Source organism: Homalodisca vitripennis, chromosome 8, assembly GCF_021130785.1.
Source record: "Homalodisca vitripennis isolate AUS2020 chromosome 8, UT_GWSS_2.1, whole genome shotgun sequence".
Classification (NCBI taxonomy): Eukaryota; Metazoa; Arthropoda; class Insecta; order Hemiptera; family Cicadellidae; genus Homalodisca; species Homalodisca vitripennis.
Window position 1 is genome coordinate 115,318,198 of NC_060214.1, and position 24,277 is coordinate 115,342,474.

A 24,277-nucleotide genomic window follows, 5' to 3' on the forward strand; every position below is an offset into this window, starting at 1 on the left:
ATATGTAGGTACAGTTCTACTACAGTTAAAACAGAATGGGTACTGCAATCTAAAAATCTTAAAATGGTTGCCACTTTTGTTGTCGTTTAAATTGTAAAATTCCGATATGAATGGTTTGTTCTTATTAGAACTTCCAAATAATAAGTATATTTTATTTATGTGCATAAGTGTGTCTATGTATGCACATACACATATTATATGTATATTTATATTTTAATTTCTCCCAAATCCCGTGTGAACTTCGCTCTATTTCAAATTAAACTCCACTAACTCCATACTTGCTAGGAGACATCAGTTGGTTCGTTATCGTAAATTTGTTGTGTTTTTGGGATTGTTTTTGTGTTGACGAATAATTTTATGTTTGTATTATCTGATGAAGGTTAGGTGTAAGAAAGTACCTAATAGTCCTACTTCGTCTGATAAAATAAAGAGCTGATAACTGAAATTTAAACGACAACCCGTGAGAACGGAAACGTCTGACGATGATGATGATGATGATGATTTAACTTATTCTTGTTCAGTTTGAACATTCCTGTGCATGCGGAAGTAGACAGACAGCAGGCATATGACTTTTTTGAATCAGCTGAGTCGGTTGAAAAGGTCAAGGGCACTACAAAACTGGACAGAGAAGTCGGTCTCTATAGAGAAGTCAGACAGATTCGTGAAAATAACAATATCAGTGCCTCGAGCAGTACTCAATTGAGGTGAAAAATAAACAACTTGACATCACTTGTGTGTGAAGAGCCCTCGAGCCTCAAGTCAGTTGTCGACTTGTTGTCATTGGCTGTTATCTGCACTGGCCGTGACGCAGGGACCTTGTCACAATCTCTGCAGTTTGGGACTCTGGACTCTGCAGTCCCTGTTCTCTGGGAAGTGTATTTTTAAAGCACAGATAACATTTTGCTAATGGCAGGAAGCAGTTTATCATTAACTTTAAGATTAGCTTTTTACTTTTTTTAACATTAAGATAAGCATTACTAGCCTTGTTTTTTTTTTTTGTAAATTAGCCCAGAATTTGTTTAAATGAAATAAGATCTCGATCTGTATTCGTACCCATATACTGACTACTCCTTTCACCTTGTAAACTGTGTTTTCACAAGTTATTATTACTCTTAACTTATTAAAGTTAAAAAATCATGTGTTTTTCTTAGACCCACTGATTACCATTTTGTATTTGGAACACTTACATAGTTTATTTTCCTTTTTAAATATCCCTTCACTATTCTGTTGGAATTGTGCGTTTTCTCATTTTGTATTTTTTGATACAATTTGTTTATAAATGTTATTGTATTTCTATGTACCAAGTAGTTATATTATCAATATTATATTATTAAAAATATTAAGAACACATATTTTAAAATGATTGTCATAAATCTATGAAAAATGTTATATTAAATTTAGTTAGTAATAATTAAAAATGTTCAATTTATATTTTGTACATATAAATTAATGTAGGAAATGTGTAATAATTGCTAGTAATTCAGAAACACATTATTTATAAGATTACTCATTTACTCTTTGATTGCCCTGCAATAATATATTGTGCAAATGTTAATAAAAAAAAATATATTTAAAAAAACCATTCAACAATATATTGTTGTTTTATAACTTAATTATAGCTTCAGTTGTGTTTTTAGGACATCTGAAATAATAGTCTGAGATGATTGTTTTGCTGAAAAACATAAAGTAATCTCGTATTTTATATAATTTTTATATTTTTGTGTTTGTTTTTCATAGTGTGCGCACTAATGTATGTACGTAACCGTAAGTTTCAGCAGTTACTAGATCACAGCAGTAAACTTGTCAGCACACTGATTGTTTTGTTATCATTTGTAATTGTTGTTTATTAGTAGTGTTATGATTTATCCTAAGTGTTTTAGTTGATTTTGGTTTTTACTTATTGAAACGGTTCAGAAGAGGAGTTTTTCAGTCAATAAAAACACTGTGAAATTTTTTTATATTTTGTGTAATTTATGGTATATAATATTTCTTTAGTAATGTGGGTCATAACTTTATCTTTTATTTTTATTGTGGATTGAAAAGATAATATAATAAGCTCCATTTTGTAAACTATAATTTTATGACCAGTTTCTAAATTTTACAAAACCGTTGTAAAAGTGGAATTTTGCTGTGGCACTCTTGTAATTAATATGAAATTATATTAATTAAACATATATAAACTCGATCACTGAAAGATTTAGCCAGGACTGTGGTCTGCCAGGAGGAGAAATAGTAATCATCTAGTAATTTGAAAAGTACAATGAATGAGGAAAATGGTGTACAACTTTAAGTGACTTAGAAGTAATGAGAATTCTGTTTGTAGTCACAGTGATAAGATAGAACAAAGAATGATGGTTTGAGAGTGTGACAGTTAATTAGAGACAATCACCCATGATCCAGGATATAAGCTGCAGATACCAAGTAATTGTGAGCAGTAAAGATTTGTGTGGTGCTGTGAATCAAAGCTGCAGAGAAGATGGTTCATGGCCTCTCTCTTATCAGACAGTATAAGTTCCAAGTGCACCACTTATCTTTTCAACCTACGCCTTTTTTAGCTGAAATGTAAACAAAAAACGTATTAATCTCAAATATTAATTCTGATTTGGAAACTAAAATTAAATTGTGCCAAATTTTGGAACACACATTCTTCCTTTATGTACTAGACAGTATAATTCTTCATTTCTATACTGCCAGACAATTCTGGGAATTTATTGGATCGTCAATGTTTAATAACCGTGGTTTCAAACTGCTTTTTACACAATCAGAAATAAAACTCTTTTAAAATTAAACTTGTATGAAATAATATTCATCTTATTTTAAGCAAGAATGCACACCAGAATCCAACTAAAATCACTAGTGATTCAATAAATGTTTAGTAGAGTACAAAACTTGGTTTTTTTGTAAAAAAATCCTTCAATTTTGAAAATCCTAAAATCAAAAAGTTTTTCAGGAGATATTAAAATACTGAACATTACACCAAATTATATATTATATATATATATATATATAATATAGTATTGACAATCTATATTGTATTGACATGTATTTAGCAATAATAAAAATACACTCAATTTAAATCAGTAATCGTTTTGAATTGTGCAAAATGTGCAGTTTCAAAGGTATTAAATGGCAGTGTTAGTACACCATACCATTCTCCGTAGTCAGTGTTAGATTTGTTTCTTTAAAGCACTAATTTTTGAATCAGAAGAATGATTAGGTCATATAATACAAAACGGAATATCTTTTAGTTAAATCAGAAAATAATGATGGCATTCAGCTGTAATAGATTTCCTATCATTGTGGCCTTAGTTCAAAGTATCAATCATAACAAAAATTTCTAGTTTTATACATGAAATACTAATCTGGGTCAGCTATTTGTGATTTCTGCCAATGTGAGAGTATGGCTTAACTAAACTATTTTTGTGATTTTCAAAACAAGCACCAAGTATGGAAATGCTAAGGCCATGTTTCGTTATTTGGATTAGTCACTGGTTGAATTTTCTCCAATTGGAATGTGATCGTTGATTTTATGATGGCAGTATGTAGTATTAATATCAGACTACACTTTTGTCCCAGTAATAATTGTGGAACTTAAATTATGACTCACTAAACTTGGATGTACCAAGGGAAAAGCTTTATTAAGTATATTTTTGAATACATTTTCAATCAACATGTTTGGGTGAAGGTTTTACTATAGGAAATAGTTCATTGGCTGCAGCTTGACTGAATTACTTATTTCCTTGTTAAACAGTGTATCTTAATGGATGGGCGTAAAGTATAATGAGTTTTTACTGTAGTCTAAAAATAAAACAAACCGACAAAGCACGTAATTGTTTGCGCTATCTTCGTATGTTCGTATCTTCACAATTTTCTAACTATTATATACAGAACTACTAATTGCAAGAAGATATATTTACCTATCGCTGATATACTGTTAACCAAGAAAAAAGCCCTTGCCTAACTACTAAAAATAATAATTACAAACTGGTGCCCCGTATAAGACCTAAAGCAAAATTCTGATAAACATATTAATTTATCTGAGGCATACAATAGCGATAGCAGCGTGAAATTCTAGGGATTAACTCTTAATTAATAATCGTCTTTCCTGGTGTGGTCATATAGACGACATGGGCAAGAAGCTTTTAAAATGCAATTTTATGCTTCGTAGACTGGTCTGATCCACCTCCTATGAGGTGTTAAGAACAGTTTACTTTGCCTGCTTCTTTAGCAGATTGTCAAACTGCATACTGGCCTGGGGATCTTCACCTCATATAGACATTATATTTAAGATCCAAAGAACTGCACTACTCATTTTGTGTGGTTCAAGTCGTAGAGAGTCATGTTGTGGCTATTTTAAAAGAGTGGGAACACTTACTCTTCCTTCCCTGTACACTTTGACCTTGATGACCCACATAAAAGAAAACTTGACTAATACGACAAATACGATGTGTCATATTTGACAAGTAGGAGTGAAATACACAGCTACAACATTAGGCAAATAAATAATTTAGACGTGACCCATTGCCGACTCACCAAGACACAGATAACCTAGCCCTTCGAAATTGGAGTATGACTGTTCAACCTTCTACCAGAAAGGATAAAACGTTTACCACTAAAGAACTTTAAAAACAAGATAACATTATTCTGTTGGAAAAGGAACTTTTATAATGTGTCGGACTTTAAAAACACAAACTTTGATGAATATTGACAACTCAAAACCAATTTTTCCAAGACTTTAATATCAACATATTATGTCAAAGTGTATTGGCGATTGTACTGCCTTTGGCGTATTCAATAAAAAACTATTCTATTCTACTATGATTTGTAAATTGCGAAATTAAAGCAGGGAACTATTGTATCTGTCTGAGTGCTTACTTCACCATCTGTCTGTCTTTGATTTGAAAAAAAAAAAAAACTAGATGTTTGAAGACGTAGGATTTTCAACCTGCGTATCATGTAACAATGTATTACATGCTAGCGTTAGTGCTAACGTTTTCCTAAGCCAAAAATCAAATCTTGATGCTATTCGATTTAACGCCTCTCTTGATGACTCTTTATAGTGAAGCTGAAATATTTTAAAAACTTAATTGTATAAGCACACATAAATAATAATATAAGCCACAGCATGAACCGGAAAACTTACATGTTAGATTGTACTGTTGCCTTAGTACTTAAATGACTAAGAACTGCAAGAGAACATGTTCCAATATTTACTGACTTAGGAATTAATGTTGTGTATGGTCTGCAGGAGTAGCAGATGGAGTTGGAGGCTGGAGGCGCTACGGCATCGACCCGGGCGAGTTCTCCTCCTTCCTGATGCGGACGTGTGACCGGCTGGTGACGACGGGACGTTTCTGCAATACCGAACCTGCTAGCCTGCTCGCCCGCAGTTACTACGAGCTGTTGGAGAACAAGCAGCCCATCCTAGGTCAGTGTCCGACAAGGCTGTTGTAATAGTAAAGGTGATGCAACGGTTTTCAGTTGGAATAATCTTTTTTTAAATCTCTAAAGAACATTTTTGTCAACTCTTCAAGATACTGTTTTTGAGGACAGTAAATATAGAAAAAATGATTTTTTATCATTCTACAATGAGTGGTAACATTTTGAAGCAGAATTCTGGGACATCTTATGATATCTAAAGAAAAACTGTTGAAGATATGGATGTGAACTTTTTACATTATATACATAAAAGGTGACTGTAGCGAACAGCCTGTTATTAGACAGTTCAATCTATTGAACCATACCATCTTTTAAAACGCCAGAAGCAGCGTGGACTCTGCTCACATCATATAATAGAGTGACTATGGTCCTGTAGAACTCTTCAAGTTATGCTTGCTTATCAGGAATTAGTGGTTGGGTTCAGTTCAAATGTTAAATGTATTACTCCCACACAATCTGTGTGGGTCCTACACTTCACTTTTTAATTCAATATAATTGATGAAAATTACATGCTCCTTGGTAAATTTGTTCTTAATAAATGTTTTTTTTTCTGTAGTTAAAAAATTTCATAACTATATGTTACTATTTTTAAACTATATTTTTTTGTTTATATTTAATGAAAAAAGTGTAATTTCCTTAAGTCACTCTTCGAAGCTAAAACTCATGTACATAGTGTAAAAATTACTCACTCTTATCTTCAGCCGTATTTTTGCTTGATTACAAAATTGTCTAAATTCTCAAAAAAGTCTATAATTCCTGGTTGAGGGATCAAAAGTTATTTTTATGTTTGTTTTTTTAGAGAGAGTTACCTTAAAACGCTTATGACGGATTTGAAATTAGAAAAAAATTTTCCACAACAAAAAAATTATTGCATTAACCTAAACTATTATTCAACTCACAATGGAGGGAAGATTTTTGTTATTTTAAAGAATGTTAGTTATTTTTAATATTTACAATTTGTCTTTGTAAAAACGTGTAGAAGTAATAATATTATTATGTACATATTAACTACGGTTTAAAATTAAGTTAGTACACTTAAAAAAAAAAAAAATAATGTCTACTAGTTAGTTCTTTGTATTGATGTTATTTTGAATTGTTGATGACTAATTTATTGCACATTAAATTTAGATATTTCAGAGGATTTAAAACTGTTATCTCTTTAAAAACATAACCGCACGAGTCTTTTTAGATACATTTTGTATTTAAATTTTATTTTCAGAACTAGAGGTTAGCGGCCAAAACTGCACCGTTGTGAATTGTAGTGCTGTTTGAACTGATCAAACCATCGATTAAACACATCTAATTCAATTACAACCAGCCAACAAATCCCTGTGGATAATCTCAGATTAGTCAACCTTGACTGTGCTAATCCGTAGTCCTTTTTATCCATTTATAGTTGGTTCTGAACAGTTTCAAGCAACTTCGTAGTTTTTATTTGTTTAGGATTAAATTAAAAATAAATCATTCAGTTCTTGGTTTTCAATTTGTAGAGTCAGTGCTTAAAAAGGATGTGTAAACAACTGGCGGTCTGTATTGGCAAGAGTGACTCTACTAACAAGTAGTCACAATGGGCTACTCAGGCGTAACAGCCAGCTTTACTTGCTAATTGTCGCTAATTGGTTCGTCACAAGGTTATAGCAGTGTTTTGGTCGGTGATAACGTTTGTGACAACGACTTGTTGTTATCAGCATTACATTGTGGCTGCAATGCATGACTGTTCAATGTGACTGGAAAGAAATCACTCAAGCAGTAGTCATATACTTTAGTAGATATGTATCTGAGGTTTCTAGCCCACTTTTGGAGGCCAACCGTAATTCAACGTAAAATCCTGTTCATTGTTCTCATAAATGAATCTGAGAAATCAAACAGTAAATCACGAATGAAAAATAACCAAATCTATAGCTGTTTATTGTTGGTTTCTAATTTATTAAGCTGTTTTAATGAAAAATCTTCAAAATCTTTTGAAAAATCTTGATTCAACAAAGTTAATTGTAACACATTCTTTACTTGTAATAGTCTGCTTTCCAGTAACAATCAAGTGTAATTTATCATTTTTATTAAATTATTTAATCTTTTTTCATCTAAAAGGCTTACAAATATCTTAGGTAAATGTACTTTAAAATCTTCAAATTCTGCTATGATTGTTAATTTTCTCAAAATTTATGATTCTAAATATAGAATTAAAAAAAAAAATAAAAAAAATATTCTTTTTGTCTTCTAAATCAATTAATTTTATATATTCTTTGAATTTTAAATCACCAACCTCAATCAACTCTTGTAACAGTGCCATTTAATTAAAAAAAAAGAATAATACAAGAATACTTGTACAAAAAATTTGGGTAAATTATTCACTTTTAAGGTGAAAAATCGACATTATACTTCCAAAAAAAAAAAAAAAAAAAAAAAAAAAAAAAAAAAAAAAAAAAAAAAAAAAAAAAAAAAACGGGGTTTGGGGCCAAAAACACGCTCAGAATACGAATTACATGCAAAAATCACGTTAAATAGAACATAAAACAACAAAGTTCATGTTACGTTTATGTTGTCATGTTTACGTTCTTGTATTTTGTGTTTTATACATATCTACTTACTTTGGTTTATTAAAAGTTTGGAAGATTTGGAGATCGCTGAACGAGTTCAAATTGTGTCCTTCCAAAGATTTTACTCCTGTTCAGAGTTGAAGTGTTTTAATTAAATAATTTAAAAAAATAGAATAAAATGTTGACATTGTGTATTATATAAGCAATATATATATATATATATATATATATATATATATATATATATATATATATAATTGAGAAATCGGAGAAGGCCAAATGGCCATTGGAGTAAAACATTACAGTCCAAGGATAATTATTGTTGGTCAAGGTTAGAAAGATTGATTGTTGGTTTGACCAATTATTTATTTCAATAGTAGTAATAACCTGAGTGAACTAAAGAAATTAACCGACACCACAATAAACAAGGCATCAATATGGTTTAAAGAAAACGGTTTTTTAATGAATGAAACTAAAACTCAAAACCTTTTGTTTACTTTAAAATCAATTCCTGAAAATAGTTTTTAATTTTGAATCAAGTAGTGTAATCAAAATTTTAGGAGTTCATATTGATAATAATCTTTTATGGGTACCTCACATTGATTATCTGTCTACTAAATTATCTAGAATTATTTTTTTATTGAGACGTCTATCTTGCTGCATAAGTGAAAATTATGTTCGGACTGCATATTTTGGATACTTTCAGTCAATTTTGAGATACGGATTAATACTGTGGGGAAATAGTGCTAGAGTTCAGGAAATACTGGTGCTTCAAAAGAAAGCTGTTAGAATTGTTGGTAAAGCTGAATATCTTGATCATTGTAAACCTGTTTTTCATTAATCAAGGAATACTTACAATAGTTAATTTATATTTGTTTGACTTATCTGTTTACATTTTAAAAGGACTTAGAAACACATAATTATAACACACGAAACAAAAATAACAATTTAATTTAATATTGTCGACTGAGCAAATCTTTGAATAGTCATGTTATAATTGGCTTGAAGGTGTATAACAAATTGAAACATTTGATAGAAAAATACCCTCTTAAAATTTATAAAAATAAACTTTATGAATAGCTGTTAAAAAAACCCTTTATATAATATTGATGAGTTTTTTTCTATTAACAAAATAGACTTTTAATGATTGTTTTAAGATAAACTCATGATATAACTAGTATAATTTTCAACTAGACAATTAATGTCTTATATTGTTATATATATATATATATAATATTTATGTATTATACTTATTAAATATTATTTAGAGACAATGCTATTTAGTCTGTAGCTGAATTAGACTTTGTCAATGCATGTAACATGTTTTACGACAAATAAACGAATTTATTATTATATTATTATTATTAGGTTTACGTTGGGTTGTGCTACTGATTATCAATGTAAGTAAGTTTGTTATTTAAAATACAAAATTTATTTAAACCCATGTAATAATTTTTTCATGGGGCGTACTTTACAGATAAGCATTTTGTTGTCCTTTTTTTGAAAAATAAATCTCTTTGGGACTAGGGCTCTTTGTTGTACACAGAATCATATTTCTAAATAACAACTTTGTTCTTCAGACAGATGGTGAAAATTTGAATTTTATGTTCCAGCAGTGCAGGATTCAATTCTCACATGTAATTTTTTGGTTTGGAATGGCCACAATAATTGTCCAGAATGGGGCTTATTGTGCAGTCTTGTGCTCCAGTTTCAACAATGAGTTAAATTCCCCCAATTTCTCCTAAAATTTGGGGGGAATAGAGAGAGCAGTTGTTTACCTATAATTATGGACCATTTGATCAAATAGAGAGGCTATTATTGAAGAAAAATCGAACTTCCTAACTTTCGAGATCTCTGATGTCAAAAGCGTGCACTTTAGAAAAACTTATAAATTTAAGTGTTTTGTACTAAGTTGTTAATTAATAAATATTTGAAAATCAAGTTTTTTTTGTAATTTGTCTTTTTATATTTCTGCAATAAATATACAGTATGTTAAAACTTTAAAGAATGGAGGAACAAACATTGTCATTTGAGAGGTATCTAGAGACGTATTTGAGAGCATACTTTCAAAGTGGTGGTTTTGCTTGCTTATACGTTGGGAGGTTTTGTTGAGAAAATTTGTTGACTGTTGAAATTGTAATTAAAATTTCAAAATAGTTGGTATCTTTTAAATTTTGTATTACTATATTAGTATTTTTTGCTATTTTACTTAAACATTTTTATTTTGTTAATATTAAAGCAAATAACAATTTCTTTTTAGTTTTCCTTTTATTTGTCATAACTTGAATTTTAAATCAAGTATCTGATGGCTCATTGTATTGCCCTACATTAAAAAATTCAATTATAGTACATCACAAGTGTAATTAACATTTTTGTTATGTTAATATGCCAAGTTATCATTCTTTCTAAGAAATCAATCTTCAAATAAATAAACTTAACAAATCAACTATTGAAGCATTGACGGAACACTTGGATATTTGTGCTTGAGTCGAGATTATGGTAGTGATGTTGTGCAGGGAGCAGCACGGCCTGTGTGATGGTGCTGAACCGAGCCACAAGCATGATCTACACTGCAAACATCGGTGACAGTGGATTCGTGATCGTGAGACACGGCGAGGTGGTGCACCGCAGCGAGGAGCAGCAGCACTACTTCAACACTCCGTTCCAGCTCAGTCTACCGCCTCCCGGACACACGGGCTCCGTACTGTCTGACAGGTGAGATCATGTTGCCTCACGACTACTGGCAGGAAACTTGTCGTGAATATGTCAAAGTGACCGATTACAGACTGGTGATTACGATATGTGACCAATGATTTAATGGTTTCAATACACAATACAAATCGTGATGATACGGTTTTGTTGGACATATTCACGTATAAAAATCCAAGCTTGAATTCTACAAAACTTAACAATGAAATTTGCAGCCATTTCTTTTTTACAGGATGATCAAAACAAAATTTCTTCCACCCCCCCCCCCCCCCAAAAGGATTTTTTGAATAGTTGTGTAGAGATGGATAAATACAATTTTGAAAATACCTTTGCAAAATCATAACTTAAAAAAACCTTTTGAGGGTGGCGCTCAAACTGGGGAATCTCCCCCCAAAAAAAATTTAAAAATATGAAATCCTCCTTTGTAATACACAATTTTAAAGGGTAAAAATAAAAAAAAAAAAAACAGTGAGGATACAAATTTTTTACCAATCAAAGACTTATTTAAATTTGTTTTTATATTTAGAATTTCAAATCACTGCTTCAATAAAATTCATACTTCTATTCTAGAAATTGCTCAGAGATGAACAGTTTCCTCTCATTACATTGTGGTACATTCATTTAATCAAGTTGTGAACCATGGTCGCTTTCAATTTCCTGATTGTTTTCTCTAAAGCATCTTACTTGTAAGTTGATAATTCTGAGCCAATGTCTACAGCATTAATAATGATTACATAATCATTGTAAACGACTAGTTTGTTCAGTCATACAGATAATTGAATGGTATTTTTTTTTGTAATGATTAAGTCTAAGTGCTATGAATAAATAGGTTGAAATTTTTTAATTTGATTTAGCAAAAAGAAGTATAATAATAGACCGTGATTTTGACACGTTGCTGGCTTCAGGGAAAGTTGGCCAGACTGTCACTGCTATTTGTGGTGATGTGTTATCCACTCCATTAACTTGTTAGTGGTGAGTTAATTGATAATTAAGTCGCATTGTTACTAGTCCAGTTGTGGGATTTACTCGTGCTGGTGACTTTTCATTTCTGAGAAGCAGTGTAGTAGGAAGTAGAGAAGAGAAATGAATAAATCATTTCATCGGCAGATTTGTGTAAGGAATTCAAGGAGGATTTCAGAGCATTTTAATGAATAATAACTGACTAATTTTAAGAACTGAACGTTCTTCAATTTAATTCATCTACAATGGCCAATTTTTATTTATGTATTTTAATCTTTTTAACATCTCTTAAATTTGTCAATTATGAGGATATTGTACAATAATAAAGTATTAAATGGAACTGACTCAAATATTTATTGCTGAAATCAGTGTGTCATTGGTTGAGCATCAGCGAATCCTATCACTAATTGAGTTTCCAAAGTCCTCTTCAGTCTTCTGCAGGATATCTCAAGAACAAGTTGACGTGAAATTTTGTATGTAACTTCATTTCTGTATAGATAACATTGAGTTTTATGATGGTGCATCTCCTTCTATGGAATCACTAATTATACTGGCAAAATCCCTTTTTGGCCTGTTTGTCTACATATCCATAGGTTATCTCAAAAATGAAACTGATCTATAGATTTTTTGCATTAAACTTATGCAAATTTTGCTACAGTATAATTTGTCTGGTGTACTCACATCTTGACGTACACGGTGAACTGACGGTTTTAGTTTTGATTTACGTAATTCTGACAGTAATATGATATGAGCAGTTAATTAGCTTAGACAGTTCAATCTATTGAACTGTACCATCTATTACGACGCCAGAAGCAGCGTGGACTCTGTTCACATCTCGTAATAGAGTGACTATGGCCCTGAAGAACTCTTGCAAGTTACGCTTGCTTATCAGGAATTAGTAGTTGGGTTCAGTTCAAATCGTAAACATATTACTCCCACACATCGTCAGAGACCAGTTGACTGAACTTACCCCTTATCTTATCAGCTGCACTGCACATTGTAATCATTAGTCCACATGGTTTGAGAATGACAAGATTGTTGTTATAAACAGAGAGAGAGAGCCAGTGGTCATTCTGTTATCAGATGCAAAGTCTTTGCTGTTATTCCTACTTCCATGTGCATCTGACTCTTATTTATGAATACTTTTACTCTTTTTACTTTGTGGAGGAGGGGGCTATTTGATATTATTGAAATACTTTCTTGACTTTTTACATTGATTTTAGATATCTATAATTATATAATATAGATAATATTTTATAATTATATAAAATATAACATTTTTTTTCTGCACATTTTATTTTCTGCATATATATATATATATATATATATATATATATATATATATATATATATGTATGCAGAAAATAAAATGTGCAGAGGCTACTTGAAACAATAAAAGAATAAGACTTCATATAATACTTTAATATTTCAACTGATTGTTGTTTTAAAAAAGGGTAAAACATATATAAATCACAAAATAGTTTGTAAACACTCAATATATATATATATATATATATATATATATATATATATATATATATATATATATATAGAGTGTTTACAAACTATTTAGTGAATTTGTTGTGTTTGTCATGACAAACACAACATGTTATATAAACACAGGTAAAGAATTCTTAGTTCACCGGATGTCTGCATGTGCTTTTCAATTTAATTTTTATTTCATAAATCAGTAATGATAAAAAATTCAAAATTGCGACAGCATTTTTCTTGCAGTCCTAAATAAAGAGAAATATTAACATTATATATTATCATATCAAATTTCAAGATGGGGTACGGTAAAGCTTAATTAATACTGTAAAAACTTATAAGATTATGAAAATATGGGAAGAATAATAAGTTGATAAATTTAATTAAGAATATTTTCTCACTTAACCCTTTTAAGGCCAATGACCAATTGAGTTGCACTAGTCTCAAAGGCCAGCTCCTGATATTGCTCAGGTACCTTGAAGGCCAGGCTATTTTTGTTCCTTTTTGCATAGTTTTAGTAAATAAGCTGTAACTTCCATATTGCTTAGTAAAAACTGATAATTCTTTTTTTAATTTGTTTGTAAAATTATAGGCTTAGACAGGAAACTATAAGGTTGGTCATATAAAATAAAAAATATTTTTTACATATATGTTTGTATGTAAAATTTGTAAGCGTAATTTACTTTTTTTGGTTTTAACACCTCATAAAAAATACAAAAGATTGTTTTGCACCCAGGTAACACTATTTTCTATAACTACATATTATTTACAACAAACATGCCAATTTTCAAGCGCTTATCAATAATAAAAGTGAAGTAGGCACGAATTATTCAAAATCTGCAAATGCGGCTTATTTGTGAAAATTGTAGAAAAGCTAGTCTTGTCTTCAGTTTATACACAAAATATCTTTTTTCTTCATACAACTCACAAGAATCCATACAAAATAAACCCAAAACACAGTTAGTAATTAAAAAGTTCATTCATTTTCTAATTCATCTTCAGAATCATCTACAAAGCATCTAAATCACTATCACCTAAGTCCCCAACACCGTCAACAAACTGAACACCGGTACCACTAGCAAGTAAATTGTTTACTAAAGTGTTTTCATTTGTAGGTGATTTGTCTCTCGTTCTTTTGCTCATATTTACACTTAATAGTTCACTGCAAATACTCAAAAATACCCTATAACATCGCACATAATTACTGAATTGGCATCAACAAAATATAACCACAACAACTTTAACCTATACACCACAACGCCGTTGTAGTAAGACAGACGATTTCATCGAAATGCATAGATGTATAATAATAGAAATTATGCAAGAAACGGCAGTGTTCGCGTTTACTCATGAAGCTCATCTAACCCCAAACAAGAAAATATCATGGTTGGTGGCATTTGGAAAGTTTACTGGCCAGTAAACCGGAAATAATGGACGGCTACCTATTGTAGCCGCCGGCCTTATAAGGGTCAAAACATATAAAGCGGCCAATTATTAGTTTTCTGAAATAAAAAACATATACAGGCAGACAGAATGTAAACTAAGCATTTCTGAGCCAAGTTTATTTTACATTTTTAGTTGGTCTCGACACAAAGAACTAATTCCCTAAATATTGCCATAGAGTTTGTGAACACCCATGTTTGGTATGAATGGAAAGCTCTTACGATCTAAATGTGCCTATTCTTGATTTAAAATACACCCACTTAGGGGTTCAGCTTGATGGGCATCCATATGCCAATGTTAATGTTTTGGAGTATTTTTGTTCAGTTTAAAATAGCTGATTACTAAAATACATCGTGTGTTGTGGTAGTTATTTTTAATCCACTAAACAACTTGATGTCAGCTTTTTTCTTTATGATGGTTTACATTTGTAGCTCTTTAACCTGTTGACGAGTGCCGCAAAACATACCCAAATGAGTGCGCACGGCATTTCCCATTTGGTCCCATATGAGTGCGCACGGCATTTCCCATTTGGTCCCATATGAGGGAGCACGGCATTTTCTGTTGCAGACTAATGACTGTCAGTTCGTTCTCACTGACTTACTGTGACGTCTAGCGGAGATTTTTGGAACTTTTCAGTTGTTCCTAATAGTGTCGCTGAACAGTGTTGCTAGTCCTGTATCGTGGTGGCACCTGGTGATAACTTTTAAAACTATTTTACGGAGGCGGGACACAAGACCTGCTACGCCTCCAAGGTTGCTATTGTATAAGGCCACTCCCCCAGAATGACACAAAGAAGCGTAAACTACTCGGGCAGTGCTATGTGTGCAAACACACCACTCGAACTGGACAAAGAAGAAAAGAAACCAGTTATCAATGTTCAACATGTGAGGTCGCCCTTTGTATATATCCTTGTTTTGAGCAGTATCACACACTAGCAAAGTTTTAAAACGAGATTATTGCTTTTAACAATCTACAATGTATTTTTATATACATTTAAACTATAATAAACAAGTTTATTAACATTTAAAAGTTTTTTGTATTTTACTCCCTGAAAGTCTGTCACTGGTCATTGAGGCACTTAGTATGGACCGTCATAGCAGCACGGAAAATGCCGAGCGCACTTGTCAACAGGTTAAGAGCAAATTTAAAATTAGATAACTATATGAAATTGCTCCATTATCGACATTTTGATAAATCAAAAGTGTGATTTTCATTTATTGTAGATAAGAAAAAGGTTTCATAATTATTGTCAGCATGTAAAAATATGAAATTTTGTGGTTAGCTAACCTATGAGGCATAAAACAATGAAAATTTTAAGATGTTCCTATATGCTGCTGCATTTTGTATTTATCATATTTCAAATATCTTTTCCATTCTCTGTTTTTAGGGTAAACCCTCACAAGAACCCTTATTAAATTTGGTTACGTAAATAAATAATCCCTAAATTGCCATTTTGATGCATAGACACGTGACAATTGGCCATATTGGGAATTTTATAACAAGAAGTTAAGAATTTTTTTAATTTTCATCATTCGATCAGCCCCTCTCCATCCTGTATTCATTGCGATGGGAATTGAATTGTGGAATTTGTAGTTATTTATTTGTAAACTAGCTAAACAGTATGTGTTTACATATTTTTTCTGGTTGCTAATCACAGAGTGTACTACACAGTCAGTGTGTTTACAGAGTGTGTCAATTTATTTTCGTACATAAACTTTTGGAGTTGATGCTCTTCACTCCAATAAGAAAACAAAATTAGGCAGAATAGAATTCCATTCCTTTCTCTGTTAGAATGAAAATATCAAAAGTTCATTTTCTGGTCAACAATTATTGGTACTTGTTAATTATAAAGATGCATGGTTTTTTACTGGGGGAAATGACAATATACTGTAAGTTTTGATTATTGTAGGGTGTCTCTGCATTGTTGGTCAAGTAGCACCAGTCAAGGTCGTCACCAGACATAAAATAACACAAGTAACTCTCATAGTTGCCAGTAGTAGTCCGATTATGATACAGCTTCCACTACAGTCATGTCGCATGCTGCAGTTTATTTCTGTGTTCCCAATTCCGTTGGTTCCAGGAATTTAATATTTATTATATTTAACATTGAGGTACTATCAGGAGAGGTTTTCTTTTTTTGCCGGAAGTGCCACTTCTGGCCAGGAGCATCTGTAGCAAATCATTTAATGTGATCTGACCACGGGAAAGTATCAGTCAGAAAAACGCCTGGCCAGAAGAGTGGGCTTCTAAAAAAGAAAATAATCCTTCAGGATAGTATCTAAATTCAAGCTCAGATCGTGTAATCAGCACTAACGTATAACAATGCTGACGCCCTGAAGTAATCAAAACTAATAGTATATTGTCATTCCCTCCAGTAAAAAACCATGCATCTTTATAAATGAACAAGTATCCAATTATTTTGTTTAAAACCCTTTCCATCTCATTTGGAAGCATACGTTCCCTATTAACATATTCACTGTGCTTCTGAGTGAGATCTACTCCCTGTGTATTTCTAAACAGTAAAGTGTCTGCCTCTGTCAATGCGTTAACTACTAATTTTTACTAACAATTCATTCAATCAGTAAGCCTAAAAATATCAATCAAGCGACATGTAACCTACCATGTAAAAGGCATTCTTTGTAATGGGTTGGGTAAACAAGGAAATGTTGCTCCCTGGAATACCTGAGGTATGGTAAACAAGGAAATGTTGCTCCCTGGAATACCTGAGGTATGGTAAACAAGGGAATGTTGCTCCCTGGAATACCTGAGGTATGGTAAACAAGGGAATGTTAATGTTGCTCCCTGGAATACCTGAGGTATGGTAAACAAGGGAATGTTGCTCCCTGGAATACCTGAGGTATGGTAAACAAGGAAATGTTGCTCCCTGGAATACCTGAGGTATGGTAAACAAGGGAATGTTGCTCCCTGGAATACCTGAGGTATGGTAAACAAGGGAATGTTGCTCCCTGGAATACCTGAGGTATGATAAACAAGAGAATGTTGCTCCCTGGAATACCAGGTCTCAGAACAGATGGTTTTCAGAGATGTGGATAAACAAAAGTTCATTGGGGTTTCAGGCCAGAAGCTGCCGACACATCCAACTTCCCCGTGGAAGACGGAGATGTGATCCTGGTGGCCACGGATGGAGTGTTTGACAACGTCCCCGACCAGCTGCTAGTCAACGAGCTGTGTCGTCTTCAGGGCGAGAGGGACCCAGTCAAGATACAAAAGGTGGCCAATTCCATAGCATGGATGGCCCGAAACCTAGCTTTCGACGATAAGTTCCTCTCCCCCTTCGCCAAGTCTGCGATGGAAAATGGGATCCATACAATAGGTACACACTTTCACTCAAATGTTTAAACATTTCACACTTCAATGTGTTTGTGTTACTTGAGATTTGTTATTTATAAACATTTTTACTTATAATTTCTGTAGCATGATTATTAAACAATATTCTTTAATGTTTGAAACAGAATTATTTAACTAAAACATTACATTATTAAGTTAATCAGGAGGTATTCTACAATAAATGCTGAAAATTGTGGTTTTCTTAAATAAAAAATTCATACAACAAAGACCCATAAATAAAAACTTTTCACATAGAATATTAAATGACCAAACATATACAATTTTTAACCCTTTGCCACTAATAAATCCATTAACTTTTCTATAACGCCAGGAGAAGTAAAAATGTGTTTCTTTAAGTTCAAAGCTAATTTTTATTATAACTAAATTATACAAAATAAAGAAAAAAAAGAAGAAAACTGCATTTTACTTAAAAATTAGCATATTAATTGATAACAATAAATATTTACAAAACTTTGTAATTAAACTTTAATTACATTAACGAAAAAAAAAAAAGAAAATATTAACAAGATAAATATTTCAAAATAATCACAGCACTACCACACGATAAAGAATAATAACGAGATACGTAGTAGACGCGCACTCATGACAAGTGAGAACTTAGTAATACATGCCACGGATATGTTTGGTTACGTCTCTGTCGGAGACACAGAACTGACGAGCAGGCGGTCGGAGTTACACAAAGGGTGCGCCCCTCCCCCTGCTGCAGAGTGAAGGTCGTTTATAAATACTTCCTTGGCAACTTGATAAGCACAGAATGTGCACAGAGCATTTCAAAGACTTGTGAACTAAAAAACCCTCTATAAAAAAATAATCTATAATATCGGATATAACTGTATTTGGCATTTTGGTCAGTCTACCATTCTAATATATCCGTCTACGGCATGGGAAGGGTTAATATAATATTATTTAGAAGCTATGTGTACAGGGTTGCTACAGGAGTCCAATAATGAAATTCCCTGACTTTTCCCTGATTTCCAGACCAAATTTTTCATTTTTCCCTGACTTTTTTCAACGCAATCCCCAGGGTTTTTGGCAATTAATGGGTGGAAAAAAGCGGGTGTTGAGGCTAACAGGGTGGCGCGGCGGCAGTAAGTTTATTTGTGTAAAGGGATTTTATATTTTTCCCTGACCAACGTCGAAATTCCCTGACTTTTCCCTGATTTCCAGTCCTGTTTTTTTTCCCTGACTTTTCCCTGACTTCCCTGATTTCCCTGACATGTAGCATCCCTGGTGTAGTACTATATAAAGGTGTCACCACACACTACAACAACAAATCTTGTACAACAAAACCAAGACAAATGATTATTCTTTTTAAAATATTAGAACTTTTGAACTATTTAAGATAAAGATGAATAATATTTTATTCAAATTTCAATATCTCTTAAGCGCATGATTGGTTTTCAACTGAAAACAACAAAATAGTAGTTATTGTTTTATTTCACGCCTCTACATCTAACATGTATGAGTTTGAGAGTTAATTTAGAAAAATCTCAGTTAACATATGTCAACTAATTGAAAAAAATGATTACGATATTTCTCTGTTGCAGGTGGAAAACCAGATGACATCACAGTGTTGCTGGCGACTGTGGTCGGCTGAGCCGTCGTCCTCATAGTTCATTGTATTATAGTTCACCGTTCACCACATTCATTTGTATAAATTAATTCTTTTTATACATAATAATTTCATGATTGTCGCAGAGACATTAAATCTCAGTCAGGGTTAAGAATAAGCAGCGTCGCATGAGGAAACCTGGAATTGCTCGTGACGCGGAAATGTGACGACATCGGTTAGCGCGTGTCGTTTTTATTTTTTTATCACCTTTATTTATTGCTGTATTGCCAGCCATTTCGTTCTTTCTGTGTTTCACTTTCATGTTAATGTTGCTCCTTTTTAGAAAAGAAGTTGATTATTAATTTGTAGCGAATCGAACGTAGGTCGATCTAAATGGTTGATTGCTAAAATGTGATAGCATGTGATTTCTTTTGTTTACTGTTAGGTGTATCCGACTCGTGACAGAATCAAAGTAACATTTACAATTTTGTAAAGAGCATTTGTGAAATGAACTGAAGTAGTATTGAGTTAGCAGTCGGTGCTGATACTAGTCACCGGACGTAAATAAATGATTCCATTACAACGTGTCTCTTATTTCCTTATTTTCTCGTATAAAACCTACAAAAATGTATCTTGTAAAATTGTTTAGCATAATTGTTAGCAAAACAGCAATCATAACACAAATAACTAATGGAGTACATCATCTTTGGGGTTTGGGACCATGGTGTAGCATTTTTTCTTTTTTAAGCAATCAATTGTAGTGCAGTCATTGAAGCGAAAAATACGGTCTTACCTCCGAAATTTTTTTTACTGTGAACCGATTTGCATGAAATTTTGGAATTAGGCTCATCTTGCACCCTTAACTTCAAAAGTGAAAATGATCTGAACTCCCGCCCATTATTTTTAAGGGGTGTAAACAAACCCTTAATGGAAAAATTGACATTAAGCCATTTTATCGCTATAAAAACATGTGAAATAGTGAAGTGGTGAAATTGTAAAGTGTTTTCTAACACAATTACCACATATTAAAATAATTTTCAAGCCCTTGAAAATCTTACAACCCTTGTCAAACACCCCGAAATTGAAAAAATCACAAAAAAATACTTATGTATGACATAAAAAGATGTAAGTATAGAGTAAGTAATATTATTATATTCTCCTGTAATCCAATATATCAAATTTATTTAACGTCCCCTTTCAACCCTTGACAAACTACCCCTTGATTAAAAAATATAAAATTTATTTTTTTTATAAAAATAAAAAGGATTTAAATATTACTTCCACACTCTATGGAAAATGATTACTCATATTCTTCAAGCTTTTCTTACCCTTAACACTAAAACTACCCCCTAAATTAAAACAGTAAATGTATATCAGTACATATTTAAAAATAATTTAATTCTAAGAGTAAAAAATTACATTTATTGGATAAAATCTTTACAAATTATAATAAAATTCACTCAAATTGTTTATAATATACATATAAGAACGTTGGTATTACGCATGCCATCCTAACGGTTGCCAAAATATAATGAGCCCATAATTATGTATATATATAATATATAGTACACATTACAATAGTTTTGGTCTCTTATTATACTGCGTACTTTCACATATGCTCCAAAACGCCAAATATTCACAATCCGAAATTTTCAGTGTTACTAAGTAGAAAAAAATATGATAAGTTTTTGGACCATAACTCCTTCAATTTTCATGCCAATCACAATTTATAAGAAATCATTGTAAAGGTAATTTAGAGAGCTACAAACATCCTTTATATTGCAATATATAAGTAAAAAAAAACCTTTTTCTCAAATGGTGAAGGTTAAAGGGCTTAAGAGAGGCTGTGATTGCACTGCCACGCGCTCTTTAAACAATCATAAATCCTCCGTCAATTTTTTGTTTGAAGACAGAAAAAACAAAAAAACCAAATTGTTTTTTCAGAAAATACAAAACCTAAATGTTTCATATCTTACACTTTTATACGTATCTGTCGCATTTTTGAGATCTTTTTAAAAAAGGGTGGTTTTTTTTAAAATTTGAAATTTTTTTTTAATCGTGACTTTTAAAAAACATATGTGTCCTGAAGCAGCCAAACTGATATAATCTATAAAAACTCTATCATAATAAAGTTAATTCTAGGCGGAATACGAATTAATTTTACATTTTGGTGGAAATGGCACTTATGAAACCTCATTGGATTTAAAAGAAAAAAAAAAACATTAGATGCTCCTCTTATTTGCAATACAGCTCACTATTTTACGTGCTAAAGACTTTTAATAGTGCTCCATTTTTAAAGCTTAACTTCAAGTACTACATAAACCCTTTTTATTAGAATTCCTAAAAAATGCATCTGCTCAGCCGCTAGATGGCATTGACCACATCGATTAAATTTCAGACAAAAATAAAAAATGGCTTTGATCTGTAATATCTAGCTATAATATTGCACTTAGAAATACTTTATAAAAACATAATTGTTCATTTTTTACTACTTGCTACCAATTTTGTTTTTTATAAAATTTTCGATAAAACGTATAATATTTTGGAGATATTTGCAAAAACCGATGAAAAAAAACGTGAAAAAATTACGAATTTTTCAATTGCCAATAACTTGAAAATTATTGGGATTTTTCGAAAAACTTTATAGATGATTTTTGCTTAAAATTATAGGTGCCTTCTATCGATCATCCGAGGTGTATTTAACCCTAAAAAAGAACTGGCGTCATTTCATCCTGTAGTGTCGGGCTGTATTATTGGAGCTTCGCGCAAGGTTTTTTTTTTAAAAATTAATTAAAAAATATAAATAAAACCAATATTAAATAAGAAGTATATATTATTTGTGGTTCAGAATTAAACGTAGAAATTGCACTATATTGTAAAATTAACCTTCAAAAATTTTTCTAATAAACACTTTTTTTAATCAAATATAAAATTTACGAAAAATATTTTCTTAAATTTGGGGGGACCATACCTACAAATGAAGTTATAGTGAGAAATATTTATAAAGTGAGATAGCCATGATCTGTGTCAAATTTTATCTAGTTTCAGAAAAACATAAACATTATACACATTATGAAAGCATCATAAAGCTATAGAACAACAAAGCAGCGTATGCGAATAAATTCTGAAAATCGGGTGTACACGTAAGACTTTGGTAAAACAAGTTTGCTAATACATTTATCTATGAATACATGTTATTTTTGCATATTTTATTACTTAAAAAAATAAAATAGAATATACAGTAGTAATGAGAAATAATTTACCATAAATTATTTTTTGAAAAGTAAAAAAGTTTAAATGTTTTTGCCATTATTCAAAAATTTTGCGAAAAATTTTCATTCAGCAAAATATAAAATTAGGTTATCTAAAGCTTGTACTATAATCAAAATTTTATAAATTTATGGTTTATAAGTAATAGGAAATATTATGTAGTTTAGAAAACGCCAATAAATATATAACTAAAGATATTGAAAAAATATAGAAATAACCCAAAACAGTTATTATACGAGTATATAAAAACCAAAGAAATTACAGAAAATATATATTTTTTTGTGAAAACTATCTATTTACCAAAAAAATAAATAGTTACTTGTTCAGAGCTAAAAGAGTGCTATAAATAACATTTTAGTAAGTGAAAACTATTAACAAACTATGTGAAATGAATTTTAGCCAAGTCATTTTGCCATACAGCCTACAGACAAAAGCCGGTAATTTCTCAAACATATTTCTCAGTAAATAGAAATTGATTTAGTCTAAAATATATATGTTTTACACTACTACGACATCAAACAACACACTACACATTAAATACGACACTAAAACACGCGTAGTAAACAACTATTAAAACTTACAAAAAAAAACACCCACAGCTGCGGCACAAAAGTGATACAGAACGGCAGCGGCAATATGGGCGTAACAACAAACGGCGTCCGCGTATTCTTTCTGTACGTTCAAAATAACAAGCTTGCTCACGTCATACTAGACCATAATACAAAGAGGAATAAAACTTCATCTGTTCCTTATTAGCACTTTTCTTCCCGAATCCAATGGTGCAAGTGAATTATATCGATAACGTTACCTCTGGAGTATAATTATAAAAAAAGTAATTATACGAGGGAATGTTTGATCGACAAAAATTTTGACGGTTAACACCACAAAAGATCGGCATTTAACCGACATAATAAGTCGATTAACCAGTTCTAGGGTTAAAAAAAAAAAAAAAAAAAAAAACAATTCACCCCGAGAAGGTGGCAACCACCCCCAGGGTGGTTGCGGAGTTCAAATCATTTTCACTTTTGAAGTTAAGGGTAAGATGAAACCGTAATTCCAAAATTGTATGCAATTCGGTTCACAGTAAAAAAAATTCGGAGCAATAATGCTTCCAATGACTGCACTATTGAGCGAAAGTTGAAAAATGAGAATTATTACTCTGGTACCGGCGGTCACTTTTTCTTCATATGGCAGGCCATCTATGATCCAGGTTCTCTTGAAGGAAATTAAAACATGTAAAAAACCACAAATAATACATGAAATGCTAATTTTGTTACTATGGGTTCGATAATTTAAAAAAATTGACAAAAATGTAATTTTTACCCAAATGTTTTCAACATGTACCAAAATTTTGAGAATTATACACACAACACAATTAATAACTAATTTTAAATTTTTTTGTCTTTGAAAAGTACCTAAATTTGTTATCATGGGTAGGATGATCATTATCTAAAATTTAAAAAAATTGAAATATTTCATTGATTATTTTAATTTTACAATAAATAAATGC

General features: G+C 31.5%; 1 protein-coding gene across 1 annotated transcript in view; it reads left to right on the top strand.

Moving 5' to 3' along the window:
* Positions 1-20,080, top strand: part of LOC124367952 (protein phosphatase PTC7 homolog) — a 53,789-nt gene extending 33,709 nt beyond the window's left edge. Inside the window, exons 2-5 of the mRNA XM_046825184.1 lie at positions 5,249-5,428; positions 10,493-10,691; positions 17,654-17,910; positions 19,493-20,080. Of these exons, the coding sequence (XP_046681140.1) occupies positions 5,249-5,428; positions 10,493-10,691; positions 17,654-17,910; positions 19,493-19,542 (686 nt within the window). The 3' untranslated portion in view covers positions 19,543-20,080. The remainder of the gene's footprint in view (positions 1-5,248; positions 5,429-10,492; positions 10,692-17,653; positions 17,911-19,492) is intronic.
* Positions 20,081-24,277: the final 4,197 nt, after the last annotated feature.